The sequence below is a fragment of the Carassius auratus genome, chromosome 31 (genome assembly GCF_003368295.1).
Source record: "Carassius auratus strain Wakin chromosome 31, ASM336829v1, whole genome shotgun sequence".
Lineage (NCBI taxonomy): Eukaryota > Metazoa > Chordata > Actinopteri > Cypriniformes > Cyprinidae > Carassius > Carassius auratus.
The window spans coordinates 16,397,855-16,420,285 of record NC_039273.1 but is presented as its reverse complement, the minus strand read 5'-3'; the positions used below and the strand labels follow the sequence as shown (position 1 = coordinate 16,420,285).

At 36.8% G+C, this 22,431-nt stretch overlaps 1 protein-coding gene across 2 annotated transcripts; it reads left to right on the top strand.

Moving 5' to 3' along the window:
- The first annotated feature begins 352 nt into the window (after positions 1–352).
- LOC113050673 (phosphoinositide 3-kinase regulatory subunit 5-like) lies at positions 353–21,756 on the top strand. Of its 2 annotated transcripts, none has more exons than XM_026213885.1 (18): positions 353–602; positions 9,086–9,196; positions 10,365–10,465; positions 10,744–10,812; positions 11,461–11,599; positions 11,947–12,016; positions 12,775–12,949; positions 13,395–13,563; positions 14,447–14,515; positions 14,733–15,592; positions 15,979–16,104; positions 16,384–16,515; positions 16,889–16,982; positions 17,853–17,929; positions 18,024–18,117; positions 18,433–18,515; positions 19,078–19,193; positions 20,216–21,756. In XM_026213885.1, exons 2-18 carry the CDS (start codon positions 9,097–9,099, stop codon positions 20,361–20,363), a joined length of 2,622 nt encoding a protein of 873 aa, XP_026069670.1. In that variant the 5' UTR covers positions 353–602; positions 9,086–9,096; the 3' UTR covers positions 20,364–21,756. The 2 variants fall into 2 exon arrangements, with proteins under 2 accessions (XP_026069670.1, XP_026069669.1); XM_026213884.1 differs by lacking the exon at positions 353–602 and adding an exon at positions 7,512–7,616.
- Positions 21,757–22,431: the final 675 nt, after the last annotated feature.

Below are 22,431 nucleotides of genomic sequence, written 5' to 3'. Positions count from 1 at the left end.
AAACGTCATTTTATTATTTGATTGGCTTAAGAACAATATCAACCATTCAAACAACACAATAAATGGTGTGTACTTAACAAAGACCTTAGTTAACTTTTGAAAATAAAACTAAAAAGAAATTAAAAAAAAACCTTAAATTGTTCTGATTTTGATAATGGAATGTGGGTACTCTTGTGAATATATCTACATGTTCAGTCATTTTAAAAAAAAGCATAATTTCTAAGACCAACTAAGGCCATTCATGTCAGCTTTAGTTGTCAAGACGTCTGTCAAAGAACAAAGCCTGCGTGTTTAAGTTAAACCTCCTCCCACTCATGAACACATGTAGCTCATGCCTTCCTCTTTGAGTTCTTCTGCACCTTCTCTCTCTGAGTTCCTGTTTAGTCACAGCAAAGCACGGCAGGCGTGCTGAAGACTACTCCTGTTGTTACTGCCGTTGTTCAGTCTATGTAGGCTGATAGAACTTGATGCTGAAGGATGTGGTTACATTTCCACCTCTATTCATCTTAAGCGCAGGATTACACTGCAAGGACATCGGTTCCATCTCAGCCCACACATTGATAAGAGGCAAAGAAATCATGGGAAGAGGATAAGAACTCCAGGTAAGTGTTGCCTGTGGTGTATTCCTGTATCGTGTTCATTTCAATCTGAGCTCATCTAGCCTAGGTAAAGAATTAAACGCAGAATGACAAGGCCAAGTCTGTGGACATGATGTGCAGGTGGATCTCGTGATTTGCTTAAGCTAGAATCAGAAAAGTTTTGCTTCCTCACATGTTCACACGTGAAGACTCCCAATGCTCCATAAAATCCAGTTTTAAGACAGATGATGTTCATAGCTGAGGATGTCGGGTGGAGACTTTTACTATTAACAGATTTTGAGCAGTGAGGCATGCACGATATAGTCATTCTGAATCTGGCATTTGTTGAACGATATTAATCTTTGAAATACACACAGTTATTTGTCAGCATTGGCGTTCTGTTATTTTACATGGTTCTATTACTTAAACGATTTAGAGTTTTATACAGTACTGTACACATAAACTTTGTAACAGACGACTGCAAGACATTCACATGGGCTTCCTCTGTGGTGAACGGTCACATGTAAAAACAGTGGCTAAGTCAGAGATCTTATCACATTCAAGCAGCAGACTTATAGCAGCCGCTCTAGTTCTCACAGAAAGCCCCTAAAATAATGTGGACTTAACATGACAGAAAATATTTTTCTTCATACATGCACATATAAACATGAGGTCTGCAGATTGCAATCTGGTTGCAAAATACAGTCGATCCCACAAATACAGTTCCATCTCTGCAGAGTCATATAGTTTGGATTCAGTCAAAGACCTGTTTACTGTCATATATGAATATTACAATGAATATTCAATGCATTGGACACATATTTCCAAATAAAGATGGAGTATAAGCTTCTATGTGCAAATATCTTATACGGCCAGATGAATTTTACTTGCAAATTAGTTTTCTTTTTAATACTGTCTATAATATTCAAATGATATATTTGGTTTCATTTCCACCATAACATAGTGCATTGTTCAAGTTCATAGTCACTCTGCAAGAAGTGGCCTTCAGTGCATAGTTGACAGGAGCAAGTGTTATAGAACAGCTCTTAAGTAGAGAGATACTGCACTTCTCCTTTTCATGTTAAAAACAACATCCGACAGAAACTCTAATAATACGTACATAAGGAAGTTCATGTTTTTAGGCATTCTTGTGTTTGTAGCAACTTAAGGGAGATGGATAATTATGTTTTTGCTTAGTTAAAACCAAGAGATGGTAGGATTGGTTCATTTTGGCAGAAAGATTAAATAGATTTTACATACTGGTGAATATCTCGGCACAATACAGTACAATCAGTCAAACCGTCAGTCAGTCAGTCTATAAATAAATAAACAAGCAAGCAACATCACACAGTTGATGCAACTTGGAAGTTGTAACTCCTTGTCACAAACGTTCAGCTGAGTCAAATTATAGGTTCCTCTCTTTTTGAATTCCAGTTGATCTAAAATCTGCTGGAAGATTGTGCAACTAGAGACTGGAAATGAAACTGGATCAAAGTTTCAGTGGTGATGTTCATCAGTGTGTTTATCTTTGCTTTTGAACACTGTGGTCAGCCCATAAAATGTCACCAGACAAAGCATATTTGTGTTTAAACTGTAGGAAAGTTATAATAATGTATTTCAGTGCACTTCCTAAGTCGATTCCCAAAAGTCATTTTCAGGCACAGTGATTTTCAGTTTTGGGGGTAATGCATTAAAGTAATGCAAGTTATTTAATCAGATTACTTTTTTTCAAGTAACTAGTAAAGTAATGCATTTTTAATTCACAAGAAAATATCTGAGTTACCTTTTTCCCATTTATTGACTGACAAGTCTCCTGTCCCCAGGAGAAATCGGAAGTACAAAGGTGTTGTGTGTACTGTGTGAACATGAAAAAACAGATTTAGTATTCATCAAAATGAATTAAAAGGGGGAAATGCAAACTCAGAATATGACACAAACCTGTAATAATTAAATATGTTAACGCAAATGTATCTACAGTAATCCCATTTTTTTTACCAGTGTCTTTGCTGCTGACCTTTGATGATTCAGTTCAATCATACTAATAAGCAAAAATGACTTTAGATAAACTAACAATTGTGCTTCGTTGTTTTTTTTTTTTTTTTTTTTTGTTTGTTTTTTTGCTGAGGAGTGTTGAACCTTCTTCTCCTGTGTTCCACTGTACAGACGTGAATTTACTTTTCCTTCAGCCTGAGGTTTATTAATTACACTTCTTGGTGAAAAGGGCTTTTACATTTGCTATAAATAGAACCACTACTAAAAACAATCAAGCCCTGCTCATATTTAAAAAGTAACACGGAAGTAATGCAAAAGTAACATAATGCATTTCTTCACATAAAAAGTACTTACAGTAAGTACCGTAATTGGATACTTTTTTGGGGGTTAACACAATACTGTAATGCATTACTTTTAAAAGTGCCCTTTTACACTTACTGTACATACAACTCTTCGATGACACTGGTGTTAGAGGCTGTTATAACACATGTTTTTGTCAGCCAACTTATCTTTGTTCAGAAATCGTTAGGTTTGAGTCATAATTTGAAGTGAAAGTGGCTCCTTTGTAATCAGAGCGTTGGCTGTGACTGACATGGAAGGCACACTGTAGCTGTTAAACCTCTTCCTGTTTGTATGACAGCAGGGTTCATATCTTTTCTATGAAAATTAATATTCCTCACTGTTTTTACCTGTGAGCTCATCACACCTGCATGTCCACCTTTCCAAATATAGAATGTGCTTTATTTATTCTACATATTTATATTCCAATGACACACTCATTTATAAGCTAAATACAGCATATAATCAAATACTTGACATGCCTTTGGCAGCATCATATCAGATATTGATGATGAAATGAACTCAGAAAACAAAAATTCAGTTTTAAACACAATGGTTTCAGAACAGCAACATTCGGATATTCAAAATATTTACAGCATTACATCGTTACACGGGCACTTGTAAATTTCACAATATGGGGACATCCACACTTTCACTTGATAAATAGAACGTTCATTGGAATAAAAGGATGTTCAGACTGAAACTTTTCTGAGACCTTTCTAAAGCTGTTTTTCCACCATCTTTCTGTACAAACAAAAATTGTTGTATTAGTATATATATATATATATATATATATATATATATATATATATATATACACATACATACATACATACAGTACAGACCAAAAGTTTGGACACACCTTCACATTCAAAGAGTTTTCTTTATTTTCATGACTATGAAAATTGTAGATTCACACTGAAGGCATCAAAGCTATGAATTAACACATGTGGATTATATATGGAATTATATACATAACAAAAAAAGTGTGAAACAACTGAAAATATGTCATATTGTAGGTTCTTCAAAGTAGCCACCTTTTGCTTTGATTACTGCTTTGCACACTCTTGGCATTCTCTTGATGAGCTTCAAGAGGTAGTCACCTGAAATGGTCTTCCAACAGTCTTGAAGGAGTTCCCCAAAAGATGCACTTGTTGGCCCTTTTGCCTTCAGTCTTCAGTCCAGCTCACCCCTAAACCATCTGGATTGGGTTCAGGTCCGGTGACTGTGGAGGCCAGGTCATCTGGCACAGCACCCCATCACTCTCCTTCTTGGTCAAATAGCCCTTGATGCCTTCAGTGTGACTGAAAATAAAGAAAACTCTTTGAATGAGAAGGTGTGTCCAAGCTTTTGGTCTGTACTGTATATATATTTAAGGGGTTAAATAATGTGAAGCAGCAAAAACTAAACAATGTAGAAACATTTTTATAAAAAAAAAAAAAAAAAAAAAAATGTTTTCATTTACAAATGTAGACCACTAATTAACCAATAATTAAAAGTCCTTAATTGCTGTTCACGCATGATTTTTTTTAATGCATGCAAGCTTATCAGGGTTGCTTGTTTCCTTGGTTTATAGAACACATTTAACCTTTAGTTTGTTTTACACAAAATACGCTGAAATTGAGGTGAGTGTGAAGTTCCCACAGGTACTGCACCATTGGAGGCTAAAAGGAAAGAATAGAGTTCCTCATTTCCGCCTAGACAGGAGAAAATCAGCATCCTGGTTCTGGTAAATATTGCTCTGTGATAGATCCCCTGCATCCTACTGTATCTGTTTAACTGGGCCACTGTGTCAGCGGCAATATATAAAAAGGAAGCACTTACCATTGAATGTTGTCACCATTGTTCGCCTGCTGTTATTTCCTAAAATGATCACGGCGGGGGGGTTGGCCTTATTGTTATGGGAGGGAGGGATGTGGATGAGAAGACTCTGGGCTCAGAGGAGAAGGCGCATGGGGGATATCGGTCCCCATCAATCAGAGTCTCCACACAATGAGCTTCGACCCCCTCGCGGTGTGGGAGTCCATCATAGCGGCCGATCGCACCACAACAATGGAGCAACACCTGTTTCCTCGGCAAGGCTCGGGAGCAACCTTCCTGTACAGGGCTGTTGGAAATATGTTCAGGAGAAGGAGCTGAGATGAAACTTCATGCCGGGTCGCAGTGTGAACTAGAATCAGCTGAGATGAAGGGAGCATCTCATCAGGGATTGTTTTATAGGTCTGGTCTTAGATGTGGAATTTAGTGTCCAATGTTGGAAGTCTGAGGTTTTATACTGTGTGTGGCATTGTGATAAAGTAATGCTATTTTTTCTTTTAGAATAAAAATAGTGGGATCCAAATTTTGAATGCAGCATTGCTGACTCAGGATAATGTACTGTAAAGGCCAAGGTTGCGTTTCACTGATTTTGTTCGTAGTCTGTGCACCTCAAATGCGTCTTTGCTTCACATAGGAAGTTTGCTGGGATTGTGTTTGTGTTGCCCAGATGAAATCATCCTCTCACATAAGAGGATGTGAACACATCCTTTTACGTGTCAACAAGGTCACTTCCACATTTTCAGAGGTTGCAAAATGAACAAAAGTCTACAGGCGTCTGACTGACTGACAGCTGCTGGTCACTTTGTTTGCGCCAGTTTATTCCTATATTTTGCCACTCAGACCATTGATGCAGAACTGATGTAGAACAGTGGCTTTAAACCAAGGGCCTAATCTAATTTTCACAGGGGCCGCAGGATGACTAAAATATTTTCATTAATGAACTATTATTAATATAATAAACATTATAAATGTTGAAAACAGATCAATTCAATGGAAATCATATTTTACCCCACTGCATTTAAATTGATTTTTTTTTTTTTTTGTGGAATATTTAATATCAATGCTCCCAGTTTCTGTTATTAAAAAGTTTGAAAATAAGCAGCTTCGTCATAATCACAGCATAAATAATTATATCATAGTCTATATAGTTAAGAATATTGTGAAAATGGGGGCTTTCAGTCAAAATAATAATAATAAGAAGAAGAAAATATGTTGATGTCATGTTTTTAAATAAGAGCCTTAATAAAGAGTAAAAAATGCAAACCCACCTTCTCAATCCATGTTCAAGTTTTGTGTTGAGACTATTTTAGTGGAGACTAAGTCAATTCATACAAAGGTATATTTTTTCTCTTTTTTTTTTTTTTTAACCAGAACTGAATTTCAGTGGATTAGACTGAGGATGGTTTCATGTGGAGTTGTTACGCAGTAAGTTTAACTTAGAAATTAGATAGAGGAATTAACTACCACTGTCTCTGTGTACAAATACATTCCCCGTGGTTTTGCCAAGTTAGACATGTTCCTGGATCAATATCTATTGATGATCCTGGATCAACATTATTGTCCAAAAATATAGACCCAATCCCTACCCCAAAACCTAACCCTACCCATAATTTATTCCTAAAATCAGAGGGAAATGCTAGCTGATTGACAAGGGTGTAGAAGCACCCCTGATTGTGAGCCTAAAACATATATTTCCTGGAAATTTATATCTCTATTCTGATTGGTTGATTGGGATATTGATCCAGGAATGTGTTGTACTTGGTGAAATCACGCTCGCTGTACAAATTTAAAGGATTTAAAGCAAAGTTAAGATACAAATAAAGAGTCAACATTTCACTTCTGGGTTGTAATTTAATTTGCACCTGAAACCTGTTGCCACCTGGTGCTACTTTCTATTAAATTAGTTTTGTCAATATAATATCAACTAAGTTTTCAACAGTTTTGCAACACTGATTGTTCGCCTTTATAATGGAAACAGCAGTCCTAAGATCAGTGATGAATTAGTTCCTTCCAGGCAACCTGGCAAGGCCACAATAGAGCTCCATAAAGCCATTAAGGCTAATATCAGGCTGTTCCCACTACTTTGCTTGCAGGCCTATTGTTGTGCTTAAAACAAGTGACCAGCATAACACTTTAAGGATAACCTTAGAGTAAATCAGAGTGAGGCCATTGTTATTACTGCTTTAGGTTTCATTTTTGGCAACTTGCTGTATTTGGTCTGAGTTTTCCTTTGAGTTTTTAACTTGCTCAATGACTGACAGACCAATGTGGGTTTTGTAGGCTTTATAGTTAAAGTCAGAAAATCCCCCTTAGTGACCACAGTGAAATATATAAAAATAAAATAAAGAAGAAGAAGAAAAATCTTGTGGTGGATAATGATTGGATTAGGAGTTACATTGACAAACCTAGCATGAATATTCTCTATGTTTTATTAGATCAGAAAAAGCTCCTGATATCAGATAAGCAATCAGCTTAATATTTTCAACACTGTTCAGCTTTTTATAAATTGAAGAATTGAAAGATATGCCAAATAATAATCTGACCATAAGCATATGGAGTTATCAAACCTTAAATTGAAATGTTATTATTATTAATATTAACATGTATTTATTTATTTATTTTCGGAAAAGCTTTCAATCAAATCATTAACTCACAAAACACATTTTAAATCACAAACAAATAATCAAACACGTTGAATTGAGATGGTATATCTTGGCGTTGCTTGTTTCATGATGAAATGTACGTGGACCTATTGATTCCCCATTACAATAGTTTGTACAAGCAACAGATCGTATGTGTGCTGTGCGCTTCTCAGTTTATGCAAATTCGCTTGATGACGCATGACGCTCAATGGGCCGCGCTCGGCGTGTTAATGCAACGTGATGTTTGGTGAGTGATGAGTCTTGTATATTTAAGTTGTTTACAAGAAGCTCTGTCAAGCAAAAATCTTAATTTTAGTGTATAATCTATACTACTGGTCGCTTGAGTTTTGGGTTTAATGACTCAGACTTAATATCTCTCTTTGTGTTTGTTTCATGGTTTGGGGGATTTTTTTTTTGATATTGGGGAAGTTTTGAGAGAGACACTAACAACATAATACAGCGTCTAATATGAGCCACACTACATTACATTCAGCTTGATTTACTGATATAATGACCTAAAGACCTTAATTTAAAGGGGGGAATTTTTATAATTTATTATATATTTATTTTTTCATTAAAACTGGGGAGACAAGTGGAATGACCAAAAACGACGCTTTAAAGTTGTTTACACAGAAAAACAATGCAAAAGCAGCGCAATGCAAAAATGTGTTTTAAAAGTGTCTTAATATTTTTAATGATTCTATCTATATCTCTTTCACAGCTGCACTTTTTATAAACTGCTAATATCAGCCAAACTTTTAGCAGAACTAGTCAAGTTGATCATTTAAAACTTGGTTACTTTGGTCAGTTAACGTCCTTTTATTATATATATATATATATATATATATATATATTTGCTGTTTGGAATTACAACTTATATAATGTATGCACATCTTTATTATTGCTATTTAGATTTACAACTTATAATGTATGCACATTTATGCATTTAGAATTCTATGAGGTTTGTTCCATTATCCTTGATCTCAGCGTTGCATATTAATCTATGTCTGTTCTGTTTTTGTTAAATGTGAGGCAAAATCATCACAATTAAAAGAACCAAAGACTTAAACTACCTTCAGTCTGTGTGCATTGAATTTATTTAATAGACAAGTTTCACAATTTGAGTTGAATTACTGAAATGAACAATCCTAATTGATTGAGATGCACCTGTATGTGGTGGTGTTTGTTGCTAGGTGGCAGGTGCCATACAGTCCATCTAGCAGTAAAGGTCAGGAACTTGAAATGTTATCAGGAAGAAAAACAAACAGTTAGCAGCTGTGGCATCCCCTTAATAATCCCTAAACCACATAGTTCTCTTGAAATTCTCGGACACCAGGCAGAACATTTTCCTAAACCTCAATATCATTTACAGACATGCAAAGGATGCTGTGTGTTTACTTCCCTGAAGAGAGACGAGCATTTGTTTGTCTGTGTAGATAACATTACCTGGAATTTTATTGACACAGGATGGTACTTCATTCAGGTTACACCAACTGTGTTATTAGATAGAGGGTGAGTGACACCATGCAACATTTTTCTTGACTGATTGGATTTTAAATATGAACAAGCAGTTCCGTCATCTTATGTAATAGTTTTTTAGTGTCATATTTACAGATCATATGAAGGAGGCATTGTGTATATTTTTTCCCCACTGTTTCAATAACATGTAGAATTTTACAGCTTCCTTTATATGAATTTAGTTGTTTTGTTTCACAGTTACAATCAAGATGCAGCACACCTCGTGCACAGAGGACCGGATCCAGCACGCTCTGGAGAGATGCCTGGATGGACTCCGGCCGTCAGAAATCCTGTCACAATCCTGGAACGGTAAGGCCCCCCACTGACCCTCTACTTTTGTTTGCCATTGCTGGTTTTCGTTTCAATTTTCTACTTCTGTTTTGTACAATTTGTATGTGTGTGTTTTTCCTTTATCATTCTTCTCATTGGTTTTCAATTGACTTAATGCTGCAGACAGGGAGATTTGCCTCTGAAATGGGCTTCTCGGTGTTAATTCACACAAATAATTATATACTGTATGCGTGATAAACTTATAGGTCAGTGATGCAACACACTTTTTTTTTGTATGCATCTATTAATTTATTCATGCTCAGTCATAGCAATATGCAGAAATAACACAGCACAGGAAATAATATTAAAGAGAGGATTCCTGCAGACCCTCGTGACTGTTGCGAAGTCAGAATCTCGTAAAACAACAATACAAACAGAACATATGCACAAATTCAGGTTTTAAACAAAAAACGGAAAGGTCATATATAGAATCTTTTTCACTGTAGTTGTGTATTTGCTTTAGTTATTTTATGAATCGGGGCACTGACAAACAAAAGATCACACTGTGATGAGCATTAGAATGTTGTTTCTGGACCGAGTGTGACACTGTTGATAGATGCAGAGAGAAGGTGTTATTTTCAAAGAGTGTTTGAAAGGAAATGTATTGTTTGACACCTTCAATTAGGCAGGAAGTTAAGATGTCCTTCGAGTAAAGCAGTTGTTATCAACCACTGCTTATCTTTTTAGTAGTAAAGCTGCAGTTTGCCTTAAATATCCAGTTCAGCGTCATTCTACATTTGTGTAGTTTTGAGGTTGCACACAGTTCTGTCACCTAACCAGTGTGATCTGCTTTTAAATTATACACTTCAGTATGTTCTTTCTCACAATTCTGACCAGATCTGCACATCGCGGTTTAAAGCAGGGAACCCTTTGACATCTCCACATCAGGGATTTCAGGGGAATACTCAAGCTATCGTGTATTTAAGCAGCCCTTTCATGTCTGATGTGTGTGTTCAGATTAATTCCCGCCATCAATGTCTGTTTGACTCATTTGGTGTTATTGGGGTTGTGCAGTGGTTATATGCATATCATAGGCCGGGGATTTGTTTACTAGATATCATGTTTATTTGAGGTATAAGGCATGCACATTTGTCCCAGTTTCGCAATTAGGGTTCTAATCCTGGTATGTTTCTGCATGTTCGTGCAGCTGGCTGGTGTATGAACCGCTGGAGTCTAGAAGAGCTGGTTAAGAGGGACCCGGAAAATTTTCTAATTCTGCTTCAGCAAATTCTCAGAAAAGCCAGAGAGGTGAGTACACATATAGACATACCGCTAACTAAACATAATGCTAAACCCACAGCTTAGAAGTGATACTTTTGTGATCAATGCCCTCTGGGTTGAGCTCATTCTGCCCCCTTGTGGGCTTTGCAGGCTATGACAGATTAGATTGCATCTGTTCTATGCTGAGATATTGGTTTTGTACATAATTAAATTAAGTTCAGCAAAAACGTATTTTAGGGTTTATCTTATATTATGAATTTTAAGTTTGTCTGGTAATGCTGTATTTCTTTCTCTGCTTGTTTAAGGTTCAGCAGGAGTGTCGGTATGAGCTTGTGGCCCCCTTGGCTCTCATGTTTGAGTCCACACTTCTGCAGGTACATTTTCATGGACACTGGGTTGATTAATTTGACCAAAGCTTTGATAATCAGAAACTAATAATCATGTATCTAATTTTACTGATCTAATATTGAGGACAGTGAAACTGTATTTAATATTTGTGTGCACCTATTAGCAAATATTGAATGCTTTTCAGTGTTAATTCTCACAAATAATTATTCGTATTGCAATAATTTTGATCAAATTGTGTGAAATTTTAATCTTCATTTTTGTTATTAAAATAGGGAAATAAAGTGGTAGGGTTTTGAAAAACGTAAAACATTAAAACTTACATAAGATGAAGAAGAAATATATACAAACATATACAGTATATATATATATATATATATATATATATATATATATATATATATATATACAAACAAACATATATAATATGTTTATACATTTATGTACATTTTATATATATTATGTATTTACAATATTTCTAATCTACAGCTTTATTTTGTAGCACATTACAGAAATTCATGCACATTTTCAGATTTTCTTTTTAATTTGAAAAGCATCATTCAGTGGACTTTTAAACCCCACAAAAATAGCTTTAAGCCTCTCAGTTTGAGACTTATCTCGTTCACCCAGAAGCTAATGTTCATGAAATCACAAATGTGTCCGTTTTCTCTTTGCAGATGCCTCTTTGTCCATCTGAAGGAGAGATTCTGACAGAAGCCTGTGAAGTGTTTCATGACTTTCTGGCATGGCCTGAACCCTACTGTAGTGTGTGTCGGAACCTGCTCTCTACTTTACACCAAGAGCTTAGAGCTCCAGGTACAGTAGCACATCCACATCAACAAACACAAGATAACCTTTCATCAGTCACCATCATGCAGCTTAGACCCTTAATAATGAGCAGCTTTTTAACCTGAGCCCCAATCTACATATTCATAGCATTAAACAGAAAAGTACTTTACTACTTCTCAGTGGTTTCAAGAAGCATTGCAGCTGTTTTTCAAAATAAGTTCTGCTCTTTGTTTATCAGTTTTAAGAGCACGCGTAGTCCCTTAAGGATTACTTAACTTCCCCTCTAACTTCAGTGCTTTCACTAAGATTTTGTTTTGTTACATAATGTTGCAATCTGATGAAATAATGTCCTCGTGTGCATTTGCTTGTGTCAGGTATTTCGTACCACAGGTTGGTAAGAGAGGAACAAGGCCTTGCCACCTCCAGTCAGCGTTCTAAGATCATGTGAGTGTGTTTCCAAAGAAGCAGGAGGAAATCCTGTTGTGTCAGTTATTGCTCAGCCCTTTGTGATGGCAGTTTTCACCTCTCGCTTCCTTTGTCAGTTCTTGGATATTCAGAATTTTATCTTATGAGATTACTTAGCATCATAGGTTGGGTCCAGTCAAATTTATTGCAAATAAAATTGTTTGTTTGTAATTTATTTGTCGTATGAACACAATCTTTAGCCTAGTGTTTAATTAACCGATTCATGTTTAATTATAAGGAATTGTTTAGACAATATTTCAAAATAAATTCCTATTAATAATAGGTGTAAATAAGCAATAATAATAACAAATGTTTCTTGAGCACCAAATCAGCATAATATTATGATTTCTGAAGGATCATGTAACACTGAGTAACTCAAAATGCAGTTTTGCCATCACAGGAATAAATGACATTTTATGATATGAAACGGTTATTTCAAATTCTAATAATAGGGTCTTACAATATCTTACAGTATTGCCATTTTGCTGTCTTTTTGCATTGGTGAGCATTCTTTCAAAAACATTTGAATCTCATTGACCCCAAACTATTAAAATGATAATGTAAAGCAGGGATCTTCAGCTCCAGTCCTGGACGTCCTGTCTCAGCCAAGTTTAGCTTTAACCCTAACCAAAGACATTCATAACAAATGTAAACTTCTTCTGTGGACACACGCAATGTTTTTTATCTGTGTTGCTGCTACACTACAGTGATGTTGTCTGTTGTTTTCTCTTTTGCAGTACGGTGTTGTTGATGAACCCGGCTGAGGTGCCTGCTGAGTTCCTGTCTGTGGCGGAGCAGCTCAGTGGAGCAGAGGTCTCACAGAGAGAGAGTAGCATTACACTCATTAAACACAGCTACCAGGCAGTGCTCGGAACTAAATACCCACTACAGACCATCAGCAGCGCTCTACAGGTACACCACACTGTTCCACGACGCCTGAGATGATGTTTCCTGCTTCAATGTGCTCCAAAAAACTTGCCTCGATACAGAGCATTTGTGCGTCATACTGAGTTTGTGTGGATGTGTGGTTGTATCACCTTGTGGGTGTCAGGAAGTGTGTGATCTGATTGGTGGGAGTGGGGTGATAACGGGATGTGAGACCAAAATGACTCCTATGTGGGTTGATGGGTGGCTAATGGGGAAGAAATAGATTAATTTGAGTGGGAGTAATGGAGAGGGGTTGAGGTTGTTATAATAGTTTTGCTCGCAAATGGTGAAATCTGTTGTAATTATGTGAGATTACTTGGAATCAGGGGTAGCTTCATTTGAAACACTGATAAACATTGAATTCTGACTCTGAATGACTTGCAAAAACTTAAGAGGTTACAATACGTGACTAAGTTGGTTCCTTTTCTAGTGCCTTAGTGATGATGAGTTGGCACAGATCCTGTCCACAGTGAGTGATCTTCTAGAGTCTGCAGCAGTCATGACGGATATAGCTAAAGCTCAAGAACAAGTCAAGGGTGGTCTGGAGGCGCTGCGAGAAAAACTGGGCATACCAGCCTCCAACGGCAAGACTTCAGATGGTACAGTCTCACTTCCTACTTATAGCCCACCTCACATTCATATTTTGTAAAATTCCATTTCACTTTCTAAATCAGTGGTTCTCAACCAAGGGACAGGACCCTCAAAGGGGTATTAGCAAACTTCCAGGTGGCTCAAATTAGAATAATCATGATGGAAATGCTTAAAAAATGGTTGAATATTTTTGATTTTTATTACAACAGGAGTACCAGAGGTACATATCAGATTAGATAGGGCCATCAAATTTTGTCTTGGACAAACGGTGCTTCATGGAGACAAAGATGACCATCAGTGTCATTCTTATAGTAAAATGAACAATTACTACATTATACCATCAATTACTGTTGTAGAATAGGGCATGTTCACAAATCAAGGTCTATATTGAAACAATTTACAGATTCTGATGGGGAAGACTTTGACTGGCCTGCACAATGCTCCAGTTCATTGACCACCTGTTAAATTAATTTGAAACCTCCGGTATAAACCAGGCTCCATCACTAATCACCAGACCTCACTTATATTCTGTTGACTAAAAGCGATCAAATCCCTGTAGCCGTGTTTCCCAGAAGAATGAAAGCTGTTATAAACCGATTAAAGCCAATGGCTTTGAAATATTTAGTTGTCAACAACCTTTTGGCCTTGTGAATTGGTGGTCTGTCTTATAGAGTTTCATGGTTGTTGCTTGGTGACATACTACACTGTTTGTGTGGGCAGCAGTAGTACATATTACCTGGCACCAAGTCCTAGAAACTTAACCGAGATGGATGGCCGACATGAAGCAATAAAGCTAAAGGCATGATTTTTCCTCTTGGGAAACAGTGGTGTGTTGGGTTTGGAGTAAGCTAGTGATTAATGACAAAGACTTTGTTGTGTTTGTGCCGTTAGGGGTTCTTCAGATGCTCGGCCTCCCAGCAGCCAAGTGCTACACCTTCCATTGGGACAAGGATAATTTTGGTAAGACTCTGATACCAAGCCAGTCCGATTTCTTTTCTGCCCTGGGCTTATTGAAACATTTGTTTGGCTATTTTGGAATTCTTAAACATTCGAAGATTGCTTTCCAGTCACTTCGATTTAATTGAAAATGTCATGAGGGGGTTTCATGAGTTGGAAGTTAAACCTCCAGCTAACAGTAACACTCTGAGTCACGATTTCCATCTTGTTTTTTTGCTAGATGTTCTAAACGACCTTCTAGAAATGGAGTCTGAATTGACCTTATCTCAAACATCTGAGGGTATGGAGGAGGATGATGTTGACAACGTTGATGTGGAAGATGATGAATATGATGACATGGAGGAAGGGTTTGTATTAAACGGTTGCACTGACTATCGGGCCTCGACCTTTTCCACGGTCTCCTCGCTTTCCACGGCCTCCAAAGACTCCATGTTCTCCACTCTCTCGGTCGCTTCCTCCGAATACTCTCCCCTCTCCACACTCTCCTCCTCCTCTCAAGCTTCAGGCACTGACAGTGACTTCTGCGAGGACGCAGAGGAGGACAGTCTGAGCACAGCGTCCGTGCCCAAGTCCAAAACAAGTGCACGGTTTTCCAAGCGCCTCTCGCGACTCTTCAAACCTCGCGGCAACTCTCTATGTCGAGCTAAAAGCCTGGGCAGCCCTGAGGCTAAAGAATTAGTTATAGCTGTCCGCTCTAAGAGATCCAATTCTCTGCCACAGCAAGTGCGACTGCGGAGCTCTGAGATAGGGTTCCCAGTGCCCCCCCTGTCACAGCTGCAGTATGTTTGCTATAGAAGAAGACCCATTCTGAGTACTGATGATGTGGAAGGGCCTCCAGGGGCCACGATTCTCCGAGTGGTGGTGTTCGGTGCAGATCATGTGGCAGGAAGAGTTGCCCGTGCCTATGGCAACCTAAGAAAAAGAGAAGGAGACTGTCCAAACCTGACCAAGGCTTTCAGGATGAAGTTTTTCTTTGTGCCTGTAAGAAGGGATTCAACTCCAGCCAGTTTCTCCACAAGGAACTCTGGTTCTTCTCTGCAGTTGTCAGTGAGTCCAGTGAAGTCAGCCGTCTCTAACACTGTGAGTGAGATCACAACACTTGAGCCTAAAGTATACTTTTTGCTGGTATTCTCTAGTGCCTGTGACATAAATGTCGTCACCCAGCACTGTACATGCACAACTCAGTTTGGCTGCATTGTTTAATTGAATTTCAAACCAGTTAAATCAGAACTGGTGGTTTTAGTGCGGTTTTGAGCAAAACGTTTAAATTAAGACAACCTAATGGATATGAATTCTTGCTGCTGGTCTGAGCTAACTTTAGGTCTCTGATACAGACCTACATTACTTACACACACTTTGAAGTCAGAACAAAGATGATTTTGTTCTCATTGATTGTTATTGCAGACGTTCTTGAAATACTCATGTAATATTTTGATGCAGAAACATTGGTATTCATTTGTCAACAGGATCTCAGTGGGAATGGGACGGAGGACAGCACTAATGATATAGCCAATCTCCTGGGAATGCTGGATCCCTGGTATGAGCGGAACACTCTGAGCCTGCTGGAGCTTCCGGTTAATGTGGTGTGCCAGGTGATTCTTTCATATCCACACACAGACTCATTCACATGAACAGAGAGTGCATACATACAGTATCTAAACAATCAGTACGAAGAACAGTAAATCTTTTGTTATATGCAAGCTTTTGACACGGCATTCATGCACACACTAAAAAACACAATCCATAAAATCACTCATTTTAGGAACTTGTGTGTGTGAAAGTGTTTTTCACACCATGGCCCAAAAAAAAAAATGTCCTTATCAAATTACATATGAAAAATACATTAATGTCAAATGTTCTGTCCGTAACAGCAAACATCAAGGATTGAGTCGGACTTGTCTGAAGGTGCTGGTGAGGGGCGTTTACCGATATTTGCGGACCTGGTGCTCTATTACTGTCGTCATGCCGCCCGCCCTGCCCTCATTCAGCTCTATCAAGCAGAGGTGAATCTAAAATAAAACATGCCATTTCCTCGATCTGTGGCAGTTTCAGTCATCGACTTGAAAACTGTAGCAGAAAAGTTACATAGACTTTTTTGAGTTATAAATGTGTTCTTTCTTACAGCGTGTCAGGCAATATGTGGGGCTCCTTTCTCCAATGTGCTGTGGATTCTGTTTAAAAAAAGTGTACTTTCAATCAGATTTGTTAGTTTGCCTGCAAAAAAAAAAATCTGTAGATGTTGCTTGGTGTTAACTAATGATTCCACAGTGTTTCATTCATCTTTTTTGCACTGTTTTGTAACTTGTCTTGCATCTTATACTGCCATGATGCAATCCAGTGGTTTCATGAAAGTTTAAATCTCACTCTTGGCTGTAGTTGACACTGGCTGGAGGAGAGAGACGGACTGAGGTGTTTATTCACTCTCTGGAGCTCGGACACACAGCTGGAACAAGAGCCATCAAGGCCATGGGTGAGTACAGACACACACCAGCTTATCAAAACAAATTAGTTTTGTCTTTGAATGGTCTTTTCACGTCATCTCATGTTTGCTTAGAATGCCTTCCTGTCAACAGTTTTTTTTAGTTTAGTATATTGAAGCAATCACAAGTATCATTTTCCTTTCTTGTGTGTGTGTGCGTGTGTGTGTGTGTGTGTGTGTGTGTGTGTATATATATATATATATATATATATATATATATATATATATATATATATATATATATATATATATATATATATATACACACACATACATACACACACACACACACACACATATATATATAAAGCACTCCACAGCGCTAAAACCAGCAGTGCATGTACTTCCAAGTAACCCACCAGAATAAAAGCTTGCTGTTTTTAGGTTTGAAAATGTTAAAAAGGAATATATGAAAAAGGAAATATTAGCATTTTATTTTTAAGTCCTCTGTTGTATTTTCAGGTGTACTATAAAATTATTGTATTTTTATTTAATACTCATTTTTTAGATAGTTATATTTAATGAGTCACGCTATGTGCAGTGAGCACCAAACTGAGTCTCCAGGTGCTTTCATGAGAACCAGACAAAAAAACTTATGCTCACCCCTGTGTGTGTGTGGTGTGTGAGTGTGTGTGTGAGTGTGAAAGTATATATATATATATATATATATAAGCAGATTTTCACTTCTCAGAAGTTAGACAGAAGCAGCTTAAAATTCAGACTAATCAAACATTTTATTTTTTATTTTTTTTTTTTAGGAATAAGGAACATTTCAGATCCTGTTCTGTATTGTGTTGTATTGTTATGGTGACTCGCTTGTTTTCTGAAAAAAAAAAAATCAAATCTGTTCTTATTTTTCAGGTGCTGCAAGTAAGCGTTTTGGCATTGATGGAGACCGTGAAGCTGTTCCTTTATCACTTGAAGTTACTTACAACCAAGTAAGATGAAGCATTCCAGTGTATTGATGAATCATTGATTTCACAAGCATGCGTTTCTCATTCATCCCCTCTCTTTTTTTGAATTGACCTGAAGATACGCATCAGTGGCAGAAGTCAGAAGACGAGGACCGAGAAGTCCTGCACCTCTATAAACCTGCTAAAGGCCTGCAGGAATCTTGAGGAACTAGGTAGAAAAGAACTTTGATCCTATTATAGACAGAACTCCTTTAGATCAGGGCTGTCAACGGTTTAAATTTGAATGTAATAAATTGCATGTTTTTTTTTAAATAACAAAACAAGAAGATGGCATTAAAATTTCAATCAACTTATTCAACATTGGCTTTTTTAACGGGGACTGAACACCATAAACATATTTGCACACGCTCAAAAGAATAAATATAGAACCTTCTCAACTAAAAAGAACCTTATCAATGTTTATGCCTATAAAAATAATCGCAGGGGTATTAACAAAACATTATAATCAATCTTTTCTTGTTGTTTAGATTCTAAAATGGAGTGCCTTCATTTGACAATGACAGAAGTGCTGAAGAGACAAAACTCTAAATCAAAGAAAGGCTACAATCAGGTGAGCAGGAAGGAAGTATGGGAGTAAACTGAGATGCGGTTTAAAGAGCCCGACACAAACTTAGCGCAAACACCTACAGTTACTCTCATGTGGTTTCTGCAGCAATGTGTAGCAGTCGACAAACAACAATTTTTTTTTTTTACCAAGAGCAAACATTTTGGTTTTATTTACCTGTTTCTGTACCAGTTTACTTGATACGGCTCATGTTTTTACACTTTGGTGTCAGTCGTACTTTCATTTTTACAGTGTCCGTGGTTGCTCTTCGGTTCAGTTACACCACACCCTGACTGTACTTCATCTTGTTTTGTATTGTTTGAAAAGGAAAAATACCGTCGGTTACAAATTTGTTAAACCGATGTTTGAAATAAATGGAGAATAGAGAAAGTCCTGAATTTCATATGGAAATATGCATATGCCCTGTGGCATGAACAGTTTCAAAGATGATAACGTTGTTAATATAATTGCATGGATTAGGCTCAAATGTTTCTGAATATGGAAGTCATTTGGGTGATTCGAGTTGCAGTATTTTTCAGAAACTATAAAACTGTTGTTTGTATTCCAGCAACTGACCACCACACAGGTAAAGGTGGATAAGGTTCAGGTTAGTGGAACTTCCAGCACCACCTTCGCAGTTTGTCTGGACCAAGATGAGAAGAAAATTTTACAGAGTGTGACCAGGTATGGGTTTTTCATTTTTATTTAATATAATTTTTTTGGCTTTTTTATGTTTATATTTGGCAAAAAAGGAAATCAGACCTGTTCTGTGTCAGTTGAACCCATGAGCTTGGCACTGGTAGCACCGTGCTCTACCAGATGAGTGACAAGAACATATAAAATCACATTCACTTTTACTGGAGTAATACATCAATACGTTTGTGTGCTTTGTTTACCACTGCTGTCCAGTGTAAATTCATTATTTTTCATTTATAGGAGGATTCGTTATTTTATATATATAACATTTATTCAGCAAGGATACATAAAATTGATCAAAAGTGACCGTACATTTAAAAAATAACACATTGTAATAATTATTTCAAATAAATGGTGTTTCTTTTGAACTTTCTGTTCAAATTTACTGAAAAAGTTTAAATCCCTATTTCCACAAAAATATTAAGCAATATTAAACTGTTTTCAACTTTGATCAGAAACATTCCTTGTGCACCAAATGAGCGAATGATTTGTGAAGGATCACGTGACACTGAAGGCTGTTCAAAATCCAGCTTCGCCATTTTAATTGACATTGAAAAAATTCATTAAAATAGTAAACCATTATTTGATATTTTAATATTTCACATTGTTGCTGTTTTTACTATGAAATAAATACAGCCTTTTTGAAAACAATATTTATTTAAAGTACTTTTTAATTTTGTGTTTTAATGTCGAATATTCCTTGCATTAAGCCAGCAAAAAAAAAAAAAGAGGAACAAAATCATGAAATGTCGTCACCATGCTTTCCTGTGAGATGTAAATGAGACTGAAAGTTACTCAGTGACCACTGCTGTTAGTTACAAAGAAAAAAAGGGTCAATTCTGTCATAGAGTTGTCAAAGAGACAATGAAAATATTTGTTCTAAAAGTACAGTTGTGTAGCCAACAACTGGTCATTTGTTTTCAATGCATCTGCCATTGGCAGTTACTATTAGGATGTAAACTCCACTGAATACACTGGCTTGAACAACCCAAAACCTTTTCTCTTTGCAGGTGTGAGGTATCAGTTTGCTATAAACCGGATAGTTTGACTGACTGGACGAAAGGAAGGGCGTTCTCCTCTCAGACTCAGCCTCTGCAGTCAACCTTCTGCTCTCTGCTTTGTCTCCCCGTTGCCACTTTCAGTGGACCTCAGCCCTGAACCCAGAGACTATGCTTGACCCTAGGAGTCCAGCCTAATAGACGTTCATCTACATAGTTTACCACTTCCTCTTGTAAACTACAACTCTGCATATCGACTCGCAAAAAAAAAAAAAGCTAAGATACACTTTTGGGTTGAAGTGCTCTTTTATTATGCTTGTGAGCATCATGTGTATGTACAGTGGGTGTTGTTTTCTTCAAATGTCTGAGATGAGGATAACTGGCTGTTTAGCCTGAGGTACATCCTGCTGAATATAATTCACTGGACAAGCTGAGACAATCCTTGTGGACTTATGACCAACACCTAAATCAGGTTATGAATCAAAACCTGAGTCATCCATAATTAAAGGTTTGGTACTTTGAGAGGGATGTTATTACTGGATTGATCTGGAACTGGGCTTGTCCTGGCTTTTATACAACCAGCAAAATACTCTTGTTAATGAACATATTAACCACCATTTAAATAAGCACTGTGGACGATGTAAAAATATGTTTGTATGTATGACAGAATTATTTTATGTAGCTATAATCTAAATTCTCAGGATATATATATATATATGTCACACACACACACATTCCTTTACAAAGTGGTGCCTCAGATTTTAGTCCTTAAAAATCTAATGTATTCTGTGATTATTTTTTGTAAATATTTGTATATCAGATTAGTATATTAGATTTTTGCTGTATTGTGACTTTTTAAAACAGTCTGAAACCTGTCTGCTTTTAATACCTCTTATTGTAGTTTGGTCTGTTTGCCAGCAGAGGTCCTTATAAACTAGTTCTTGAGTTTTATCTTGTGGCTGCTGGAGGCTGAACAGTGGTGAATCAAATAAACACCTCCATCACTGGCAGAGCAAAACCCAAACAGTTCAGAAAATGTGCCATGATACTGGCACTGTTTGCACGTGCAACAAACTGAATCTTTTCATTTCTTTCTTTCTAACATGTTTATATCTGTCCTCTATAGAATGATCTGAGTTACTGTCGAAACAATCGTTTTCTCCTCTGGTTGCGTTTGAAACACTTTAACGTTGTATATATTTTAACAAGATAAGGAAACAGAGGAGTACAATGTACATATTTATGTGTTTCTTATTAAAAAATTCTATTTTGAGCGAGTTGAGGGATTTTACTCTTTCTCAGGGGCAGATTGTTTTTAAATAATGTTTGTTGGACTTTGTAAATACATTCTATTTGTGATAATACTACATTTTGTTTTGTGACAACTTGATGGAGGGAATGTTGTGGGTACAGACTAATGACCAGTGCTACTGATATGTACTGTACACTGTTATGCAAAATGTCTTTTTTTAACATTTCTGTCATCCTGGCATCCCAGAGAACTAAAGCGGTACTTTCCATCTGGCTTGTATTAATAAAGTGCATTCAGTGGCTTTATGTTTGTACATTGTAACTTGTCAAATTAAAATATATATTAAATAAAAACACTTTCACATTAACTTACTACTTACAAGCCAGTGTGTATATGGTTACTTAATGGCTAACAATAATATTTTTGACAAGTTTCAACAGTATGCCAACTTATTTTAACACATTTCATGGAGGTTATTTTTTAACGAGACAATCATTGCTTTTAGCATAAACTTTAAATGCTTACTTTGGTTTTTCCACTACAGTGGAAACTAGTTCTGCAGTTTGTAGAGGCATTCTCATGATCAGATGTCAGGCTAATCGCTAAACAATGGCACCTCTGTATGATAAAACAATCTTCCTTGAGGAGGGCAGTTTCACTCGGTATTCATGAAATATTAGCCTGTTCGAGATGTTATCAAATAGTGTTAAAAAATGTCACAAGATGACTGTGCCTATTAAAAACAACCACTGAGGAAAAGCTTGAAATGTGTTAGGAGCATATAACATTGGATTATGTCAGTTATGTTCAAGTTCTTCTTGAATAAATAGTTTCTTTGTCAATAAGAAATATTAATAGAATGATTCTAAAGTGATTTTTGATAGTTGGCTCTGGATGCCTGTCTTCCCCTTAACCCTCATGGACTCATCAGCATGTCTATTCTTATTAAAAGTAATAATACTACTAAACTAGTACA

Excerpts from the sequence above, each read along its gene's own strand:
- LOC113050673 (XM_026213884.1), top strand. Across the intron at positions 10,466-10,743 it reads TTCTCAGAAAAGCCAGAGAG|GTTCAGCAGGAGTGTCGGTA; the intron begins GTGAGTACACAT and ends TGCTTGTTTAAG. Across the intron at positions 18,516-19,077 it reads CAAAGAAAGGCTACAATCAG|CAACTGACCACCACACAGGT; the intron begins GTGAGCAGGAAG and ends TTTGTATTCCAG.